General features: G+C 43.1%; 1 protein-coding gene across 3 annotated transcripts in view; it reads right to left on the minus strand.

Moving 5' to 3' along the window:
* Window positions 1-693: 693 nt before the first annotated feature.
* The window catches only part of dchs2 (dachsous cadherin-related 2), a 38,268-nt gene continuing 19,798 nt past the window's right edge, over window positions 694-19,163 (minus strand). For 2 of the 3 annotated variants that reach the window (XM_015964057.3, XM_015964046.3), the window contains exons 12-20: window positions 17,263-17,472; window positions 16,012-16,872; window positions 15,822-15,935; window positions 11,996-12,207; window positions 11,762-11,913; window positions 11,258-11,388; window positions 10,873-11,159; window positions 9,547-9,688; window positions 695-5,070 (exon numbers count right to left, since the gene is read on the minus strand). In XM_015964057.3, coding sequence (XP_015819543.1) covers window positions 2,474-5,070; window positions 9,547-9,688; window positions 10,873-11,159; window positions 11,258-11,388; window positions 11,762-11,913; window positions 11,996-12,207; window positions 15,822-15,935; window positions 16,012-16,872; window positions 17,263-17,472 — 4,706 coding nt within the window. In that variant the 3' untranslated portion in view covers window positions 695-2,473. Of the gene's footprint in view, window positions 5,071-9,546; window positions 9,689-10,872; window positions 11,160-11,257; window positions 11,389-11,761; window positions 11,914-11,995; window positions 12,208-15,821; window positions 15,936-16,011; window positions 16,873-17,262; window positions 17,473-19,163 lie in introns of all 3 variants that reach the window. The other variant, XM_054743736.2, reaches the window with a different exon arrangement.

Raw genomic sequence — 19,163 nt, forward strand, 5'->3', positions numbered from 1 at the left:
AATTAAGTTAGTATGGCATAAGAGGTGTGGCTCATCAATGGGTTAAAACTTATCTAGAAAAAAGGAAACAGTTTGCTCAGATAAAGGATCATAAATCAAAACTATGTGATATTAATTGTGGAGTGCCACAAAGGTCGGTCCTCGGACCAAAACTGTTCTTTTTGTTTATTAATGACTTGGTAAATGTATCTAAGACTTTCTGTACCATTCTGTTTGTGGATGATACAACAATTTTTTACTCAGGATCAAATATTGAGGAGGTGGCTAAAGTGATAAATGATGAACTGATTAAAATTAAAAACTGGTTTGATATAGATAGATTGACACTGCATCTTAATAAAACAAATGTTATACTGTTTAATGATAAAAAGAACAGTGATGTGTCATTGGAAATAGATGGATTGAAATTCAAAGAGTAAAAGAAACTAAATTTCTTGGAGTTCTTATTGATGAACACTTGACATGGAAATCCCATATTAGTTACATAAAAGGTAAAATTAACAATTTAAAAAATAAAAAATCGTGCCCACATTTTCAAAGTTAACACACATTTATTTTAACAACGGTAGTTTATGCACAGGTGTGCACATAAGTGGTCTCCAGGTGCGCATGCGCTGTCAAAATAAACAATGCGCACCTGAAAAAAAGCTGCAGCACGCATTTGCGCACCTAAGATTTTGTGGAGGAAGGAAGACATTTCTGGAGTATTTTAAAGATCTCAAAGAAGCAAGCTCCATTAAGTAATTATTTTGGTGTTCATTCGGCTCCAAAAAACGTCAGACTGAGTCAGAACCGCAAAAGAAAAGAGTATTCGCGGAGAAGTGAATGCAGGAGGTCGGCTGGCTTCAAGCAAACGATGAACGCACAGAGATGCAGATTATGCAGTGAAAATCTCACCCTGGCAGACAAAAACAGTGCCTTTTACATAGGCACTAAAAACTTCAATCATTCAGCATTTGATAAACATATTAATAGCAGAGAACATCAGAAAGTTGTTTGGGATGTTAATAATGAAGCTGGACGCAGTCACGACCAGAGGCCCAGTGGTACACACAACAAATGGAAAGACAAGCTAAATGAAGAGCAGCAACAAGCACTCCGCAACGTTTTTCTTTTACCTTTTCACAAAGTGAAACATGGACGTCCTATGCGCTCGTATGAAGAAGATATTCCGCTTCTGAAGAGGCTTGAAGTTAATGTCGGAAATGCGTATCATTCACGAGAAGGTGGAAGCTGGATCATTGAATGCATCGCACAGATAATCACTTCTGATTTAAGAGAAAAACTGTAAGCAGTGGTAGAAACACAAATACACAAAAATGAGACAGGGTGTGCTTCTTTGTGGAAAAGTATTTCTTGACATTCCTTCATCCGTAAGCACACTGCAAGCACAAATTAGTCATTCTTGGCTCATTTCCACTTTTTCATTTTTGGAAGTGAAAATACACAATCTGCACATGTGAAAGCTGAGGAATCATCAAAACAACAACATCTTTTATAGGCATCATAATAAGAACTAGACATTAATGGAAGCAGTTTTTTATATTTCTTAGCAAATTTATTAATATTGAATGTTAAAAAAATAACAGAAATTTGTACATAAAGTGCTTTATCTTGACACAGGTTGTTCATCTACAATAGAAATCTGTAGTTAATAGGCAGGCACACACTGAAACAATCATGAAAGGAACAGATCATTTCTATTCAAGAGTCCAACAGCAATAATCTGGAACTGGTTTTATAAAAATTAGATTAAAACAACATCATGTCTGGCTCCAATAACAAAGAATATTTCATTTCTTTTGATTTAGGTGAAGTCCAAGTAAAACTAGACTGTTTTTGATTATTTAAATATTCATAATATCAAAATAGTCCCAAATGAAACATTAATTATAGCTTTGTTGGCATTTTTATGCCAGCAAAGCTATAATTAATGTTTCATATTTAAGGTGAAAGGCAATAAAAAGGCCTGGAATCAAAAAAGTATTTATGATTTAAATAAAACACATTGTCACAGAATAATGTAGCCTCTCCTTTTGGTTATTAAAGTCAAATCACACATAATAAGTTTCATTTTAGAAGATTAAAAACATCAGCAATAAAAGAAGTGTTTCATTTTCTGCACATGCAAACATGTTTACAATGAAAAATTCGATAATTAATTTCTGAATGAAACATCTGTTCTCATTGAGATGATGCATTATAAGATAATAATACAAGACAGGCTTCATCTCAAGCATTTCACAATAAGATTTGTTACTATAGTAGGCAATGAAATAAACCTGCATGTAAATAATTGATTTCTAGAAAACAGTGGTATACTTGGATCTCCCTTTGAAGCCAAACTCGTAGAGACAATGATTAATAAACATAAGAAATAAAAACTGCAACACTGTTGGAAATATGTCCATGCATATGTCCAATTATCAGTAAACAAAAAAACCTATCTCTTTACAATAATAATAAATTGTGTTTACACTTGAATCTCAGCCTCCAAAAGGCTTGCGGTGTGCGGCCCTGCATCAAGTCTGACCCCCCCAACCCCAGTGTCCGAGACAACTGGGGAGGCGTTGGGGGTTCTGACAGTGAGGGAAGACAGTGATGGGGAGAAATTAGGGGTCATAGCCGATGGGGTAAGTCCTGTGTTCCTGGCTAACGGTGAATAAGCGTATTTGGGGTAGGAGGACTTCCTGCTCATACTCGGTCGAATTGGTTTTCTTGGAGGAACAGTTCTAATGCCAGGTTGAGCCACTCCTGTTATCAGAGGTGGTGGATGCATGAGAGAGTTTGACTCTGCAGTTAAGTCTTCACAGCCACCCTGGTGCTCCTCATCAGGTAGCATACTTATATCTGTGAATACTGAGGCCAGATTTTGGAAGTGTGGCTCCCAGCCTAAAAGGTAGTCCCAGCTGTAGCTGCCCTGCAGCTGCTCCTCAAGGTAAAGCAGTGAGGACAGAGAGTCTGCAGGGGTTTCAGAGAGGGGGGCGTACCCTTTGGTCCCCATGCACTCTTCTAAATCTTTCACCCTAATTGTTGCAGGAAGTAATCCCTCCCCTCCTCCCTCCTCTTTGAAATGGTGGAGACTTTCAATGCTGGGCATACCTGCATCTAAATGTTTATTGAGTGATAAAATATGTTCTGGTCCTAAATCCACAGAATGGCAGGAGCGATTATCTCCTGGTAAGGCAGAGCTGGGATTCTCTGAAGCCTGTTTGCTGAAGTCATCCCCTTTACAGAAGGGGTACTTATTGATCCATTTGATTTCCTGATCTTCAGCTGTCTCCCCCTCTGCCGATCCCCGACCACTAGAATCTGACTGACTGTGGGAGTTTGAGATGGCCCTCTTTGTTTCAAGGTTGCGGGACTGTGTCAACTCTTGCAAAGATACAGCACTTTCCATTTGGCTGTTCTGTTCATGAAATGAGCCCGTATCATGGCTCAAATGTGTAACAACAGCAGCAGCTTTTCTCAGCGTAACTTCTGTAACTTTATACCTGAGAACTAAGCCCATAAAGATGACAAGAACAAACACAAACAAGAGTAGTGAGACAGTCAAGCTAAGCATGTGTGAATCAAGACGAACCCCAGTACGTGCTTCAGCAGAGCTAGAGATGTTTACAAAGACAGTGCAAGTTGTAGTTCTAGAGCCGAGTTTGGGACTGCCTGCAGAAACAATTAGTTCTACCATATCTTGGGGGCCATAGCTGCCTCTCCTACGATATACAGGACCTGACACAAAGATGGCACCAATTGTTTTGTCAATCGAGAAAAACAGTGAATAATTTTGGAGAGAATACTCCACGAGTCCATCTACCCCTCCATCATGGTCCATCGCCATCACATAACCAACTGTCTCTCCAGTCTCTGCGTTTTCTGGGAGGAGGAAGTTATACTGCCTCTGTGTGAAGACAGGACTGAACTCGTCCACTCCCTTAATGTTCACCTGCACTCTCAGTGTGGCTGTTTTTCCTCCGTTGTCTCTTGCTTCCACTACAAAGCAGTACTCATTCTCACGTTCGTAATCAAATGTTTGTCTGGTGTGAATGTCTCCTGTTTGTGGGTCAATGGCAAAGGCCTCCTTACTCTCTGGACTGCCACTTCCATAGTCCACAAAACAGGAGGACAGAATGGAATATGTGAGCTGGCCATAGTGGCCTAAGTCCTTGTCAACAGCATGAACAGAACATGTATGGGTAAATGCTGGGAGGTTTTCTAGCACGGAACATGTGACTGTCTTGAACATGAAATATGGAGTGTTGTCGTTCTCATCCAAAATTTGAATGAAGATGACAGTGAATGCCACCAGACGGTCTTTGGATGCTTCGTCACCATCAGTGGCTTTGATGGTGAGGATATATTTCAAGTCCTGCTCATAGTCTAGTGAATGGTTGACTACCAAAAGGCCAGAGTTGTGGTCAAGTTTGAAGTGGCCTTTTGCATTTCCAGAAATAATGTCATACCTTACAAGGCCATTCGTACCCAGGTCAGGATCCTGAGCAGTGATCTGAATCAGACTGGTTCCTACCTGGCTGTTTTCACTCACTTGTGTGTGGTACTCTGTGCTGGGGAAGATGGGTGGGTTGTCATTGCAATCCGAAACGGTCACCTTGACGACAGCCGAGCTCTTTAGTGGCGGTGTACCTTGATCAGAAACACTTACTGTTACTGCATAGTTCTCAGTAGTCTCCCGGTCTAAAGGGTTGCACAGAACAAGTCTTCCTACATTTGTCATTCGATTTTCAACTAGTATCATTTTCACTTTCAAACAAAATCGCTTTTCCTCATTTCCACTGACAATGGCATAGTCTAAATGGGTGTTTTCAGGGCTCCAGTCTTTGTCTTCAGCAAAAAGAGTTAAAAGGGTAGTGTCTGTTGGTGTATTCTCAGAGACAGAGAGTGTGTAGACATCCTGGTGAAACAAAGGCTCATGGTCGTTGGAGTCAAGAATCTGAATGCTGACAGAGGTGACCGTAGAGAGCATGGGATCACCTCCATCTCTTGCCTCAACCAGAAGGTGGATCAGGTTGCTGTTTGTGATGGCCTTTAAGGGTTTATTGGTGAAAATAGAACCTGCAAAACCAAAATATTTATGAGTAAAAAGTTATTTCAATACAAGTTTTCTGGTTTCTAAAACAAATGTATCTGAATCATATGAAATCCAGTCAGATAAATGAGCTGTTTGCAGAGTTTAATCTAGGGAGGAGAAGATGAAAAGATCTTTAACTTCCAGCTTTGGAGCGATATAATGACCTTTGATTTGATAGACCTCCAGGTAAGTTTAAGGGCGATAACACGGCTCGTACCGAAAGCAACCATCGGACCATCGGGTTGTCAGTCACGTCGAACCGCTAACTTTCCCTGGGTCCTCCACTCGTAACACACTCATGTTTTTTGCATCAGACCACCACTGGTGAGAGAGGTTCTTTGTTCAATGACATCAGAGAAGGAAAAACAACCGGCTGCTACCTCATAAACTTTAGGACAAACTATCAGAGTCCCCCCCCCCCCAAAAAAAAACCCCACCATTTGAAGTCACAGAAAACAATAGACATTTAGACGTAGAAAACAGCCACTGGTGTTTAGCACTATCTCGTTTCCTCTGGTATTGCAGGTTCCCAGTTGGGACAGAAGTGTCTCGGGGAAGGTTACTGAGGGGTGGGGTGATTGCTCTACAGCCAAGTTGCGTTCAAAACCTAGTTTGTTCTGTAGATTCACTATAACAGCTTTAAAGCCTCCATCCATCCATTTTCATCCGCTTATCCAGAGTCGGGTCGCGGGGGCAGCAGCCTAAGGTGAGAGGCCCAGACTTCCCTCTCCCCAGCTACTTGGGCCAGCTCCCCCCGGGGAATCCCAAGACATTTCCTGGCCAGGTGAAAGACATAGTCCCTTCACCGTGTCCTGGGTCTACCTTTAGGCCTTCTCCCGGTTGGACGTGCCCGGAAAACCTCACTAGGGAGGCGTCCAGGAGGCATCCTGACCAGATGCCCGAGCCACCTCAACTGGCTCCTCTCGATGTGGATGAGCAGCGGGTCTACTCTGAGCCCCTCCCGGATCCGAGCTTCTCACCCTATCTCTAAGGGAGAAACCAGTCACTCTTCGGAGAAAATTCATTTCGGCCGCTTGTATCCGCAATCTCGTTCTTTTGGTCACTACCCAAAGCTCATGACCATAGGTGAGGGTAGGAACGTAGATCGACCGGTAAATCGAGAGCTTCGCCTTCTGACTCAGCTCTCTTTTCACCATTTCAGACTGGTACAACGCCCGCATCACTGCAGATGCAGCACCAATCCACCTATCGATCTCACGCTCCAGTTTTCCCTCCCTTGTGAACAAGACCCCGAGATACTAAAACTCCTCCACTTGGGGCAGGACCTCATCCCTGACCCGGAGAAGCCGTCCTTCCCTTTTCCAAATCAAGACCATGGTCTCAGATTTAGAGGAGCTGATTCTCATCCCAGCTGCTTCACACTCGGCTGCGAACCGCTCCAGTGAAAGCTGAAGATCACATTCTGATGAAGCCAGCAGGACCACATCATCTACAAAAAGCAGAGACCTGATCCTCTGGCCACCAAAATGGATGCCCTGTTTTGTGCCTAGAAATCCTGTCCATAAAGGTTATGAACAGAATCGGTGGCAAAGGGCAGCCTTGGTGGATTCCAACTCTCACTGGGAACGAGCCCGACTTACTGCCGGCAATGCGGACCAAGGTCTGACACCGGACATACAGGGACCTAACAGCCCGTATCAGAGGGCCTGGTACCCCATACTCCCGGAGTACCCCCCACAGGGCCCCCCGAGGGACGCGGTCAAACGCCTTCTCCAAATCCACAAAACACAAGTAGACTGGTTGGGCAAATTCCCACGCACCCTCCAGGATCCCCCTAAGGGTATAGAGCTGGTCCAGTGTTCCACGGCCAGGACGAAAACCACATTGCTCCTCCTGAATCTGAGGTTCAACAATCCGACAGACCCTCCTCTCCAGAACCCCTGAATAGACCTTACCAGGAAGGCTCAGGAGTGTGATCCCCCTGTAGTTGGAACACACCCTGCGGTCTCCCTTTTTAAATAAGGGGACCACCACCACCCCGGTCTGCCAATCCAGTGGGACTGCCCCCGATGTCTACGTGATATTGCAGAGCCGCGTCAGCCAACACAGCCCCACAACATCCAGAGCCTTAAGGAACTCCGCACGGATCTCATCCACCCCTGGAGCCTTGCCACAGAGGAGCTTTTTAACCACCTCAGTGACCTCAGCACCAGAGATTTGAGAGGCCAACACAAAGTCCCCAGACTCTGCTTCCTCACTGGAAGACATGTCGGTGGGATTGAGGAGGTGTTTGAAGTATTCTGCTTTAAAGCCTGAAAAATAATAACAAAAATTAATCATCATCAAAGTTTTACAAGTGAACTGTTCATTGGCTAATGTTTGCATGACAACTATATTTGTTTTATTTTGTAGAATTACGTAACAAAATAAAATTGGCCATTGCTACCTGTAGATCATTCTCCAGCGGGCATTACACATGGATCTGACTGTATATGGCAGGCTTCTGATAAAAGCACTAATCATAGTTCTCCATCTGAACACTTTAAGGGCAGAAGTGGTTTATTTGTGACACTCGTTTACAAGAGGTTAGTTATGCAATAACAAAACTTCCATTCTTCCAGGCATGTTTATAGTTTTAACCCACTTCTCAAAATGTAAGAGGATACTTGATTCCAACACAATAGCAAGCATCTGTTTTGTTGTTAGAAACAACAGCTGTATCTGTATTGCAAATTATTTCCGACTTCCTCTCTTCAAAGAGTAACAACACATGCTTGTGTATTCCAAGAGTTACATCAAAATTGCTGTTGTCTTCAGATATCTCAGTGCAACATCAAGTCCACTGAAAAAACTTTTTAAAAAAAACAATGAATTCCATGTGTGGACTGCAAGATCTATTTTCTTGTTGAACGACATCAAAGAGTTCCATCAACCAATTTCTTATTCCACTTCGTTGCCACTTAAACTTTTGAACATGATGACCATATGCCTTCAGAAGCAGCACAACGCTCTGAAAAATGTATAAACATGGAAAAACAGAGAGTTACTGTGTCACAGAATGTTTTCGATGACTAATTTGGATGGTAGTCAGGAATGTTTAGACAGCAGCCATGCAAATGCCCCAAAGCGCAGCTCTCCAAAATAAAACGGATGATTATGATTTTCCCTATATATCAAATTTGCCAGACTGAGGAGGTTTGGTTACAGCCTAGCAGGGCATGTCTTCCTTCTATGGCTTTTTGAAGAGCGGGATAAAAGAGCAGCAGTGGCTTTTCTGAAGCTCTACATCACAGTGACTTCTCCTTGCCCCTCACTGATTTGACTTTAGAACATAAACTATATGAAATGTTCTGCTGACAGAAGATAAACTCTCAGTAACCTCTTTCCCTGAGCTGCTGACAACCAAGCAGCAGCTGCAAAGACAGCGTTTAATTTTATTCTTCTGACTAATCATGAAGGCTAAAACAGACCAAAACACGTGAAACTTAAAGGCAAATTGTGAAGTATTTTTACTTGTTTACTTTCAAACACGTCATTCTTCATTGATATTTCATTCTCACCATAGTCTAGTCTAAACATTTCTATTAGCTTGAAATTTTACATTTTTACATACATAAACTGTGGTCGATGCTCCATGGTCATGTGCCATCTTGAAATACTGGGACATACAAGCAAGGCACAATGTTCCACGTTTCGCATTTGCACTTGACTTGAAAGTTCTCCTCCACCTTCTCAACGTTTTCTCTGCAGCATCCTTGCTGGTTTGGGGGAACTCTGCTCCTTCTCTACGGATTGCTCGCCCTACTTTAACTGTCAGTAATCGCTGGATTGAAATCTGGAAGTAATTTAAAACTGTGGCGGTGCACCCACGGCCGCGGGGGAGAAGGAGACGAGTGTCACGGCAAACACATTAGAGGCAGCAGGCTCGCGGTAGATACGGCAGCGCTGGAGCAAGAAGACACAGTTGCTGCAACTGACTGATCAGACCCACTCTACACATATTCACAAGACACGGACAAAGAGCCCTCTAATCCCTGAGACTGCAGGAAGTAGAAGAGCAGCAGAAACTGTAAATAAAACATGCAGATGGTTGAAAGCTGTTGTGTGATGTTTTCTGTGTGTGACCTCCAAAGTAACGGCCAGTGCTAAAATGTCTCAGTGCCAGCACTGCCACAATGACACATTGCCTTTGGATGCATGTGGGCACTGTAGCTGCAACACCTACTTTGAATCGAGTGGTTCTAAGAATTTTACTGGGTTTTAGAAGAACAGGTGTTAAAATATGGCCCAAAAGTGCCACTTTTTGAATGAGTACCTCTGAAAAATCTCACTTATAATCATGAAATTCAGTTCACATGTTCAACAGCCCAGAATATGAACAAAAAGTCACTTGGCTGTGTGACATGAGCCAGAAGTCGGGCATTGTGGACCAACAATACCAGATTCTTATTTTTACACACACAAACCATTCCTGACTTCAGTTAATTTGTAATTTTTACCAGTGTCTTGTTGGATGTAGAAGCCCTGAAGAGGAGATGAAAGTAGTCTGTAGCTGATGTTTCCATTGAGCCCAGAGTCTCTGTCGATGGCTGACACAGACACAACTAAAGAGCCTGCAGTGACCAGCTCTGATAACTCCACCTTGAAGAAAGAACCAATCACCAGTTAGGTGTGCTGCAGCAAACATTACATCCAGGGTTCAGATCTTAAGTCAGGATTGGCATTAAAATGTAATATTGGAAACAAACAGTATTGTTTTTTTTTCTTTCTTTTTTGTGACACAGCTTTTACATATCATGCACATTTCATACATTAAACTCTTGAGCTACATCTCCTCACACTCAAAATGTCCAAGTATGACAGATATGAGGTAACGTTTTAGTGACATTTTTGATTGTTTGGCACAGCTGGACCTAACTTAAATTGAAGAAGTTGTCATATTTTTCACAGATAACGTTTTAAGTTTAAGTCATGATAGGAGATGGGATTTATTGTTAGTGGATTTAGTTTTTCTTTTTGATAAGGGAGGGACCCAGCATGTATTGCTATTGTTTTTTTTTATCTGTAAATTAAGAGTTAGACTATATTGGTGTATTGGACATTGGTAAAAAGAAAGCAGACATTGAGCATCCCTAACTAGAACATAAACGTATGTTTCTACCAGGTCTTAAGTTTAGGTGAAAAAATATTACAGACATAACGCTGTATAAAGTATAAACTAAAATGTGAAAAACTATTCACATTTTAGTTCTGTAGGAATAAAATAAAAAGCAACAGACGGATCCTGCTAATCAAAAACATAAATTAATGGATCATCAGCAAATATGCATCCTTATAAGAAACTGTTCCTCAGTCTGTTTAAAGCTTTCTGGTGCATTAGAGAGAGCTTTTTAATTCAGTATATATCGAAGATGTGTTAAAGGGAGGAAATGAAGTTGTTAAATTCTAAACTAAATGATAAGTTTCACGGTTCCGCCGACTCAGCCTCCCCAGATCCATCATCTCCCCACCTAGGACTCCAACACCCAGCATTCCCCATTCCCAGATCTTCCTGCCCACGTCAGCCCAGAATCAATTTAGCCATATCCGCCAACGCCATCAGCATTCAGTCATCATTCTGTGGTGGCTCAAGTTCGAATCTGCATGCCGACTGACCCGATCGACCGACTCACCTCAACGAGTAAGTCAGTCTTATTCCTGAGTGTCACAGCGACCTCGCCTAGTGACTCCTAGATTAATGTCTAGTCCGTCATTCAAGCCTCAAAGTCTGACAATAAGTTCTTCATTAATGCCATAAACCTTCAAACTTATTTATTTAATCGTACCTGATAGGAAGCCTGAGTAAAGACAGGAGCATTGTCATTCACATCAAGCACTTGAACTTTGACCCCTCCAGATGCCCAATGGACTGAGTCTGATGCCCACACCGTCAGCATGTACTCCACCTCCACTTCAAAGTCCAGAGCTCGAGTCAAAGTGAGGACTCCAGTGTAGCGGTCGATGGCAAAGGGATCACTCGTGCTGCTGTTGTCTGGAAAGCTGTAGGTAATGGTTGAGCCCAGGTCAACATCATTCGCAGTCACCAGAGTGACCAGGTAACCTGCTGGTAGATCTTAGGGGGGAACATTAGAAAAGGTGGATTAAGCTTCATTTTGGATGTTCTAATGAGATTGTGGAACTTGAAACAATATGGATATGATTTAGATTTACTTTCAGCTATGAAGACAGGCTCCATGGGGGGGATGGCAGGGCCATTGTCATTGACGTCCACCACTTGGACCCTAACGGTGGTGGTGCTGCTGAGAGGTGGCCGTCCTCGGTCAGCTGCCTGCAGAACCAACCTGTAATAAAAAGATGATGATGTTCATTCAAGTTTTCAAAATTTCAAAAATGGCAAGCAGAGCCTGACAGATGCTCTGTTGCAGCTTAAGCACACTGATATTTTATTTCATTCTGATTGCACTCATATGATTATCTTATGAGGAAAAGTTAGGAAGAGCACCGTCTCCTGGATCAGGATCTGGGGATTCCTTCATACGGATGTAATCTGTGGAATTCTTCATGCTTATTTACAACGTGTAGATTTTATGACATGCACTTGACTCAACTATAAGTCACTTGTGATCAGTTTAAAACATGTTTAAATGACAGATTAGTGTGATTTAATGCAGGTTGGAAACAGTGTTAAAGTTCAATGCAATGTGTTGAACCTACTTATATGAGGGAGTGATCTCACGGTCCAGTAAAACGTTGGTAGCCAGGATTCCTCTGGCGGAGTCCAAAATAAAAGCTTGGTTTGTATTTCCAGACAGAATGGCGTACTCTATCTCTCTGTTTATGCCACTGTCAGCGTCAGATGCAAAAATCTGCACAAAAAAGAGAAAATGATCTGTGGATTCATCGTAAACTTTACCAAAACAAACAAAAGGACACAGCTGTTTAGTGTACCTGCATGATGTACGTGTTGTGAACTTGGCCCTCCCAAACAGCTGTCCTGTAGCTGCTGTGCTCAAACTGCGGTGCATTGTCATTGACGTCCAGCAGGGTGATGGAAACCCTGCAGTGAGCCGTCTGCATCCCGCTGTCAGCAAGTACAACCAACTGGATCTGAGGGTTTGCCTCGAAATCTAGGGATGAGTCTTTCTGCACTCGGATCTCACCTGAGTCAGGGGGGAACAGGACGGTGAGCCGGGAGGAGTTTAAAGTTGTTACCAGATTAGGATTTTCAGTTTCAGACATTAGAGTATTATTTTTGGAGTATACTACACCGCTCAAAAAAATAAACAAATAAAGTGAACACTTAAACTTAAAGGCAATTAGAAAGACATCCCTAATAAAAGAGTGGTTCTGCAGGTGGTGACCACAGACCAGTTCTTAGTCCCTATGCTTTCTGGTTTTGGTCACTTTTGAATGCTGGCGGTACTTTCACTCTAGTGGAGGCACGAGACGGAGACTGCAACCTACACAACTGGCTCAGGTAGTGCAGCTCATCCAAGATGGCACATCAATGCAAGCTGTGACAAGAAGGTTTACTGTGTCTGTCTGTGTTGTCCAGAGCATGGAGGTGCTACCAGGAGACAGGCCAGCACATCAGGAGATGTGGAGGAGGCTGTTAGGAGGGCAACAACCCAGCAGCAGGGCCGCTACCTCCGCCTTGGTGCATGGAGGAACAAGATGAGAACTACAAAACGACCTCCAGCAGGCCACCAATGTGCATGTGTCTGCTTAAACAGTCAGAAACAGACTCCATGAGGGTGGTATGAGGCCCCATCGTCCACGGGTAGGTGTTGTGCTTACAGCCCAAAACCATGCAAGATGTTTTGCATTTGCTAGCGAACACCAAGATGGGCAAATCTGCCACTGGTGCCCTGTGCTGTAAACAGATGTAAGCAGGTTCACACTGAGCACAGTTAAAGTTAAAGTCCCATTAGCTGTCACACACACAAGTGTGTGTGCGAAATTTGTTCTCCGCATTTGACACATTCCCTGGGGGGGGGGGGGGGGGGGGGGGGGTGAGCTGCAGACACAGCCGCGCTCGGGAACTATTTGCACGACCAGTTTGGCAGTGGGTCGGTAATGGTGTGATGTGGCATTTCTTTGGGGGGCTGCACAGCCCTCCATGTGCTCGTCAGAAGTAGCCTGACTAACATTAGGTACTGAAATTAGATCCCCAGACTCCGTGTGAGACCATAAGCTGGTGCAGTTGGCCCTGGGTTCCTCATAATGAAAGACAATGCCAGACCTCATGTGGTTGTAGCTCCTGCAAGATGAAGACGCTGATGATATGGTCTGGCCATAGTTCGTTTTCCTACTTTATTTTGAGTTTGACTCCATGAGTTGACAAATATGATTTCCATTGATCATTATTGTGTGATCTTGTTGTCAGTACATTCAACTATGTAAAGAACAAAGTATTTGAGTATTTCACTCATTCATTCATCTCTATAGGATGTCTTATTTTTGTGTTTCCTTTATTTTTGAGCAGTGTACGTATTCATATATATATATATATATATATATATATATATATATATATATATATATATATATATATATAAAGTTAAAGTTAAAGTCCCATTAGTTGTAACACACACTGATGTGTGTGCAAAATTTGTTCTCCGCATTTGACCCATCCCCTGGGGGAGCGGTGAGCTGCAGACACAGCCGCGCTCGGGAACCATTTGGTGGTTTAACCCTCCAATCCAACCCCTTAATGCTGAGTGTCAAGCAGGGAGGCATTGGGTCCCATCTTTTCAAAGTCTTTGGTATGACCCGACCAGGAATCGAAACCTGATTTCCCAGTCTCAAGGCGGACACTCTACCACTAGGCCACTGAGCTGGTTATATTTTTATATATATATATATATATATATATATATATATATATATATATATATATATATATATATATATATATATTTATATATATTTATATATACATATATATATATATATATATATATATATATATATATATATATATATATATATATATATATATATATATATATATATATACCGTAAATCCTCTAATACAGGCCCGGGCCTGTATTTGACTCAAGCTCATCAAGCTCTAGGCCTTTATTGGAAGGAGGGCCAGTATTAGAGGCAGGCCTCTATTTCTATTTGAGCAAAATGAACTAATGGTTCGCTGGAGTTTTTGACAATTAAAATTGCGCCCACATTTTCAAAGTTAAACACATTTCTTTTAACAACGGTAGTTTCTGCTTCAGCCCTCCCCCCTCCCCCTGCTTCAGCCCTCTCCCCCCTCCCCCTGCGCAGCGGCCTCAAACTCACTGATGCGCCTGCAGCCTCTCGGAGTTCCTGCTGCTCTAAACATTAAAATAATTATTTTATTTTCTGTTCCTCACTTCTGATTACCTTCAGTGGTGTCTGTTTGTTGCAACCACCAGGTACAAAAACTAACTTGTTTTTATTTGACTATTTTTCTGTCCTGTCTGTTTATTACCTTCCTGCATCTCCTCTCAATCCTAAAGAAAAACTGCTACCTGGGTTCATATATATTCACCTTATGAGTTACCTTTGAACTGCAGTTCTAAAAGATCTACCGACCGCAAAAAAAGCGGAGCGCTCGCTGTTTGGCGGCCGTATCAGTGATCAGTGCGTCAGAGGACAAGGTGATGCGCGCAGCGCCCCGCTCCACAGCATGCAGCGAAACGCATCGGGCGCAAATAAAAGACAGAAAACATTAAAGGAAATGAACTGACATGAACGATCGCGTGTTAAATTAGTTTTTGAGGTGGCGACACCTGATTGTTACTGTGGCCGTGCTCAGGAGGCAGATCTACCGACCGCGAAACAGCGGAGCGCTCCCTGCTTGCCGGCCGCATCAGTGATCTGTGCGTCGGAGGACAAGTTGATGCGCCCCGCTCCACAGCAGCGATACACATCAGGCGCAAATAAAAGCCAGAAAACATTAAAGGAAATGAACCGACATGAACGATCGCGTGTCAGTACCTACGGTCTGGCACAGCGCGTTGCGCCCACCCCCCCCCCCCCCCCCCCAGTGCAGGAGCTTGTCACCTGCTGACAGCAGGCTGCTGTCTTTTCCGAGGGCTGCATCTTGCCGGTCATTATCACGTGACAGCGACTAGTCGACGACAGGCATAAAAAGTCACTATAGTGAAGTTGACTAGTTCATACACCCCCTACTGCTGCTCCCCAGAGTGTTCTGCAGCATAATCAGCACGTTCTCTTTGAACTTGATAGTGTAATGACCTGGCTGGGGTTGTAAGCCAGGTGCATTCTGGGTATTGTGTTATATGTGTTTCCTATCGTTCTGCTAGTTCCTATGTGTTGATTTGCGTGTTGTGTGAGTGTTATGTAAGCCACAGGGAAGGTGATGTGTGTTCTGTGGAGCGGGTTGAATTAGCATAGTTAACTGACACCGTGACTCTGTGTGGTAGGAGCGTGATAGAGGATCGTGTCTGTAGCGTTACAAAGCATTGAAGAAAAAGCCCAATAAGAGTCTGTGTGAACGTCTATTGCCTCCTGCTGGTTGATTTGGGGACTAAGACCAGCCATTATTCACCGGTCAAAATTGGAGACCCGGCCTTTAATTGAATACCGGCCTGTATTAGAGAATTTACTATATATATATATATATATATTTATACATACATACATACATAGAGTATTATATTGAAAAATGAACTGATCAGTAAATGTGTGTAGCTATAATTTCAGTAACAAACTCCTGTTGATCGGAACAAGTAAAGTGAACTCCTCCTAGTGTAGAAGGTCATATTTCTACCTGTGTGCCGGTTTATAGTGAAAATCTCATTCTCGTTGCCATTGAATATGGTATATGTGATTCTCAGTCTGCTGTCTGCTGGATCACTGGCCTCCACATTAGCAATGAAAGTACCTTGAGGAGAAGCAAAGAGATGCTGATGTTGATATTCAGTGACAACAGCAGCATGGACAGAGGTGATGAAACATACCAGCCCTACTGTTCTCTTTAACCGTAGTGTTGTAGACTTTGTTAGTGAACTGGAGTCCATCATGTTCTCCCTTCAGGTGGATGAAAACCAAGCAGGTAGAGGTGAGAGAAGGACGCCCTCGGTCGGACACCACCACCTGTAACTTCCTTCCAGTGAAGAACGCCCCCACTCGTCTTCTCAGTGAAATCTCTCCTGAATCCACACTGATGTCAAATAGGTTTTCCTCATCAGATAGCATAAACTGTATCGTCCCATTCTCACCCCGATCGTCATCTGTTGCCATCACCGTGGCAACAATCTGGTTTGGCAAAGTCCTCCAGGAAACCCATGCGTTAAGGGGATTCTTGTTGCAGACTGGCAGGTTGTCGTTCACGTCCTCCACTTGTATGACCACTGATGCCATGGAGCTCAGCGGGCCCCGAGTGCTGCTGTCAGTGGCCACAGCTCTGAAGGTGAACTGAGGAGTTTGTTCTCTGTCCAGTGACCTGGTGGTTCGGACCACCCCGGTAAAGGGCTCCACAGAAAAAGCCCCGTTGCTGCTGTTCTCAGTCAGGGAGTAGGTCACAACCCCATTGGGTCCCTCATCAGGATCGAAGGCGCTGAGGTGCAGAACCTCAACTCCAGCAGACAGGCCTTCACTGATGGAGGCGTGATAGCTTTCACGGCTAAATAAGGGGACGTTATCATTCTCATCCAGCAGCACCAAATGGAGCTGGGTGGTGGAGCTGAGTGGGGCTGGACCAGAATCCTGGGCTTGTAAGGTGAGTGTGAAATTCCGTGTCTCCTCACGGTCCAGAACCTGCGTGATGCTGACAGCCCCAGTGAGACTGTCGATGATGAATCGACCGTTGTAGTCCCCACCTAGAGGCGGAGCATAAAGTGACTCATTTAAAACGTTAAATGGTTTTCAGTTTAAAACTGTTTAAATAAAAAAAAATAAAGGTTCAGATCTGAGATGAAACATGAAAAAAATCTGTTTTAAATCAGGTGAGAAGGACTACAAATCCTGTTTTGGTAACCAGATAAGAAAACACACATCCTAACATCCACTGGACGATTGATCAAGAAGCAGCAAAACAGATCAACAGAGTCATAAAATAAGACACGAGGACTCTAAACTTTAATTATTGTTATACATGTTTCAGATGCAGCCTTCCTCTTCAGACTACCAAAATAAAAGTATTCTAAGAAAAGCAGAAACACAAGCAAACAGCTCCTACATGGGAAACAGTCACTCCTTGAAACCCTTACCTAACATGGAATAGTGTAAAGTTCCATTTTCTCCTAGGTCTGGGTCAGAGGCCTGAACAGTGTGAATAACTCCAGGAGGGAGGTTTTCTGGAAGGTTGACCTGAAACCACGACTGCATGAACTCGGGAGGGTTGTCGTTGTCATCCAGCACGAAGCACATGACCTTGGCTGTTGCCGAAAGAGGCTGAGTGCCACTGTCACGAGCCTCCACTGCAACACAAACCACCACACTTAGTTATTTCCCCCAACGACAGTTCAACTTTCAAACCGTGTGCAAACTTTTACAACAACTCGGATGCACAAACGTCAGTAATTTCACTTCATTTGACATGATCACTTTTAGTAAAATGGTAAATGGCCTGTATTTGTGTAGCACCCTGTTAGGGTTCTACAACCCCCCAAGGCGCTTTACAACACAATCAGTCATCCACCCGTTCGCACGATGGTGGCGGATGAGCAGCAAAGTAGCCAGAGCTGTCCTTAGGTGCACTGACAGAGACATGGCTGCCGAACACTGGCTCCACCGATCCCTCCAACCACAACCAGCAGGCAAGGCGGGTTAAGTGTCTTGCCCAAGGACACAACAGCAGCATTCTCTGGTGGGAGCCAAGATCGAACCTGCAACCTTCTGACTACTGGGCAACCCGTTCTACCTCCTGAGCTACTGCTGTCCAAAAGAAAGTCAATTTGTTCATACGGGATGTTTTGTGAAAAGTCATATATGTTTATTTTACTTGAGATGAGGCAAGGTTTTTTGTGATATATCAGACGTGGTCCTGAGCAACACTTCAAGCTTTCCTTTAGAAAAAACAGGCTAATTTTTCACTCATTTGACAAAATTACGCTTAAATTGAATGCATATGAGCTGGGATTAAATGGATGAGCTCACTGAGATGCCAGTGGAAAAACATAGCATCAAAATACAGCAGTGGGACAAAACTGATGGTCTTTGCAGACCAAAGATTGAGACCATGTGATAAGAAGCAAAACCTACAAAACATAATATAAAAAAACAGTGAAACAACTCTTAATGAATTCTAACAAAATGTTTAATTTCCTTCCAAGTTCTTCAGCTGCCAGAGGTAATTGTCTCCACATATTTCAGCATTTCCCCCAAAAGCTCTGTGTGTAATTCTGGCATGACTTCAACACATTCAGGCTTTCCCGTCATTAGATTTTATGATTAGATTTCATTGTTCATCCTACTGGTGACTGTAGAAATATTGTGATAAAACATCTGAAAGCATTTTTAATCCCTAAGCACTGCTGGACAGGCTGAATGTAATTACCATGGACCCACGTGAGTGAAAGCAAACACTACAGCGGGCTGGAGGTGCTGCAGTGTGCCCGGTGGAGGCTCAGCCCTTTAAAAGCTCCTTTGACATAAATCAGTCTGCTAAATAATGTTACCCTCATGCAGAAGGGAGACACTTAATCATTTATGACTTTAACCATGAAGCTCAAGAAGGAATGAGAAACAGAAGAACAGAAGAATTGAAATGACTGCAAATTCCATCAGATGGTTGCTTTTTGAGAGTTTACTGTATGAATCTCCTGTTATGTTGTTGCTATTTTTATTTTTCTCCTCTATAGCAGTGCTTAAGCTAACCGTGTTACTTTCAACACTGATAACAAGCCATGTTGGAACCATGCTTGCTTGTTTTACAGCAGATATTTAGAGTAGGGGAGGTACAGCCATGTAAACAATGGCCTCATTCCATTTAGAGAAAGGTCTGCTAGTTAGCATTTTTACAGAACAAGCTAATGTTAATGTGTTTCTTGCTTTCGAGTCAAAAATCAATGAAACTGTGTTTTGCTTGACTGATCATAAAAATGTGTAGATTTGAATTGTAATTGATGAAATCTGCACAGGAGTTGATCCTGTTCTGATGAGTCTGAAT

This window comes from Nothobranchius furzeri, chromosome 4 (genome assembly GCF_043380555.1).
Source record: "Nothobranchius furzeri strain GRZ-AD chromosome 4, NfurGRZ-RIMD1, whole genome shotgun sequence".
Taxonomy (NCBI): Eukaryota; Metazoa; Chordata; class Actinopteri; order Cyprinodontiformes; family Nothobranchiidae; genus Nothobranchius; species Nothobranchius furzeri.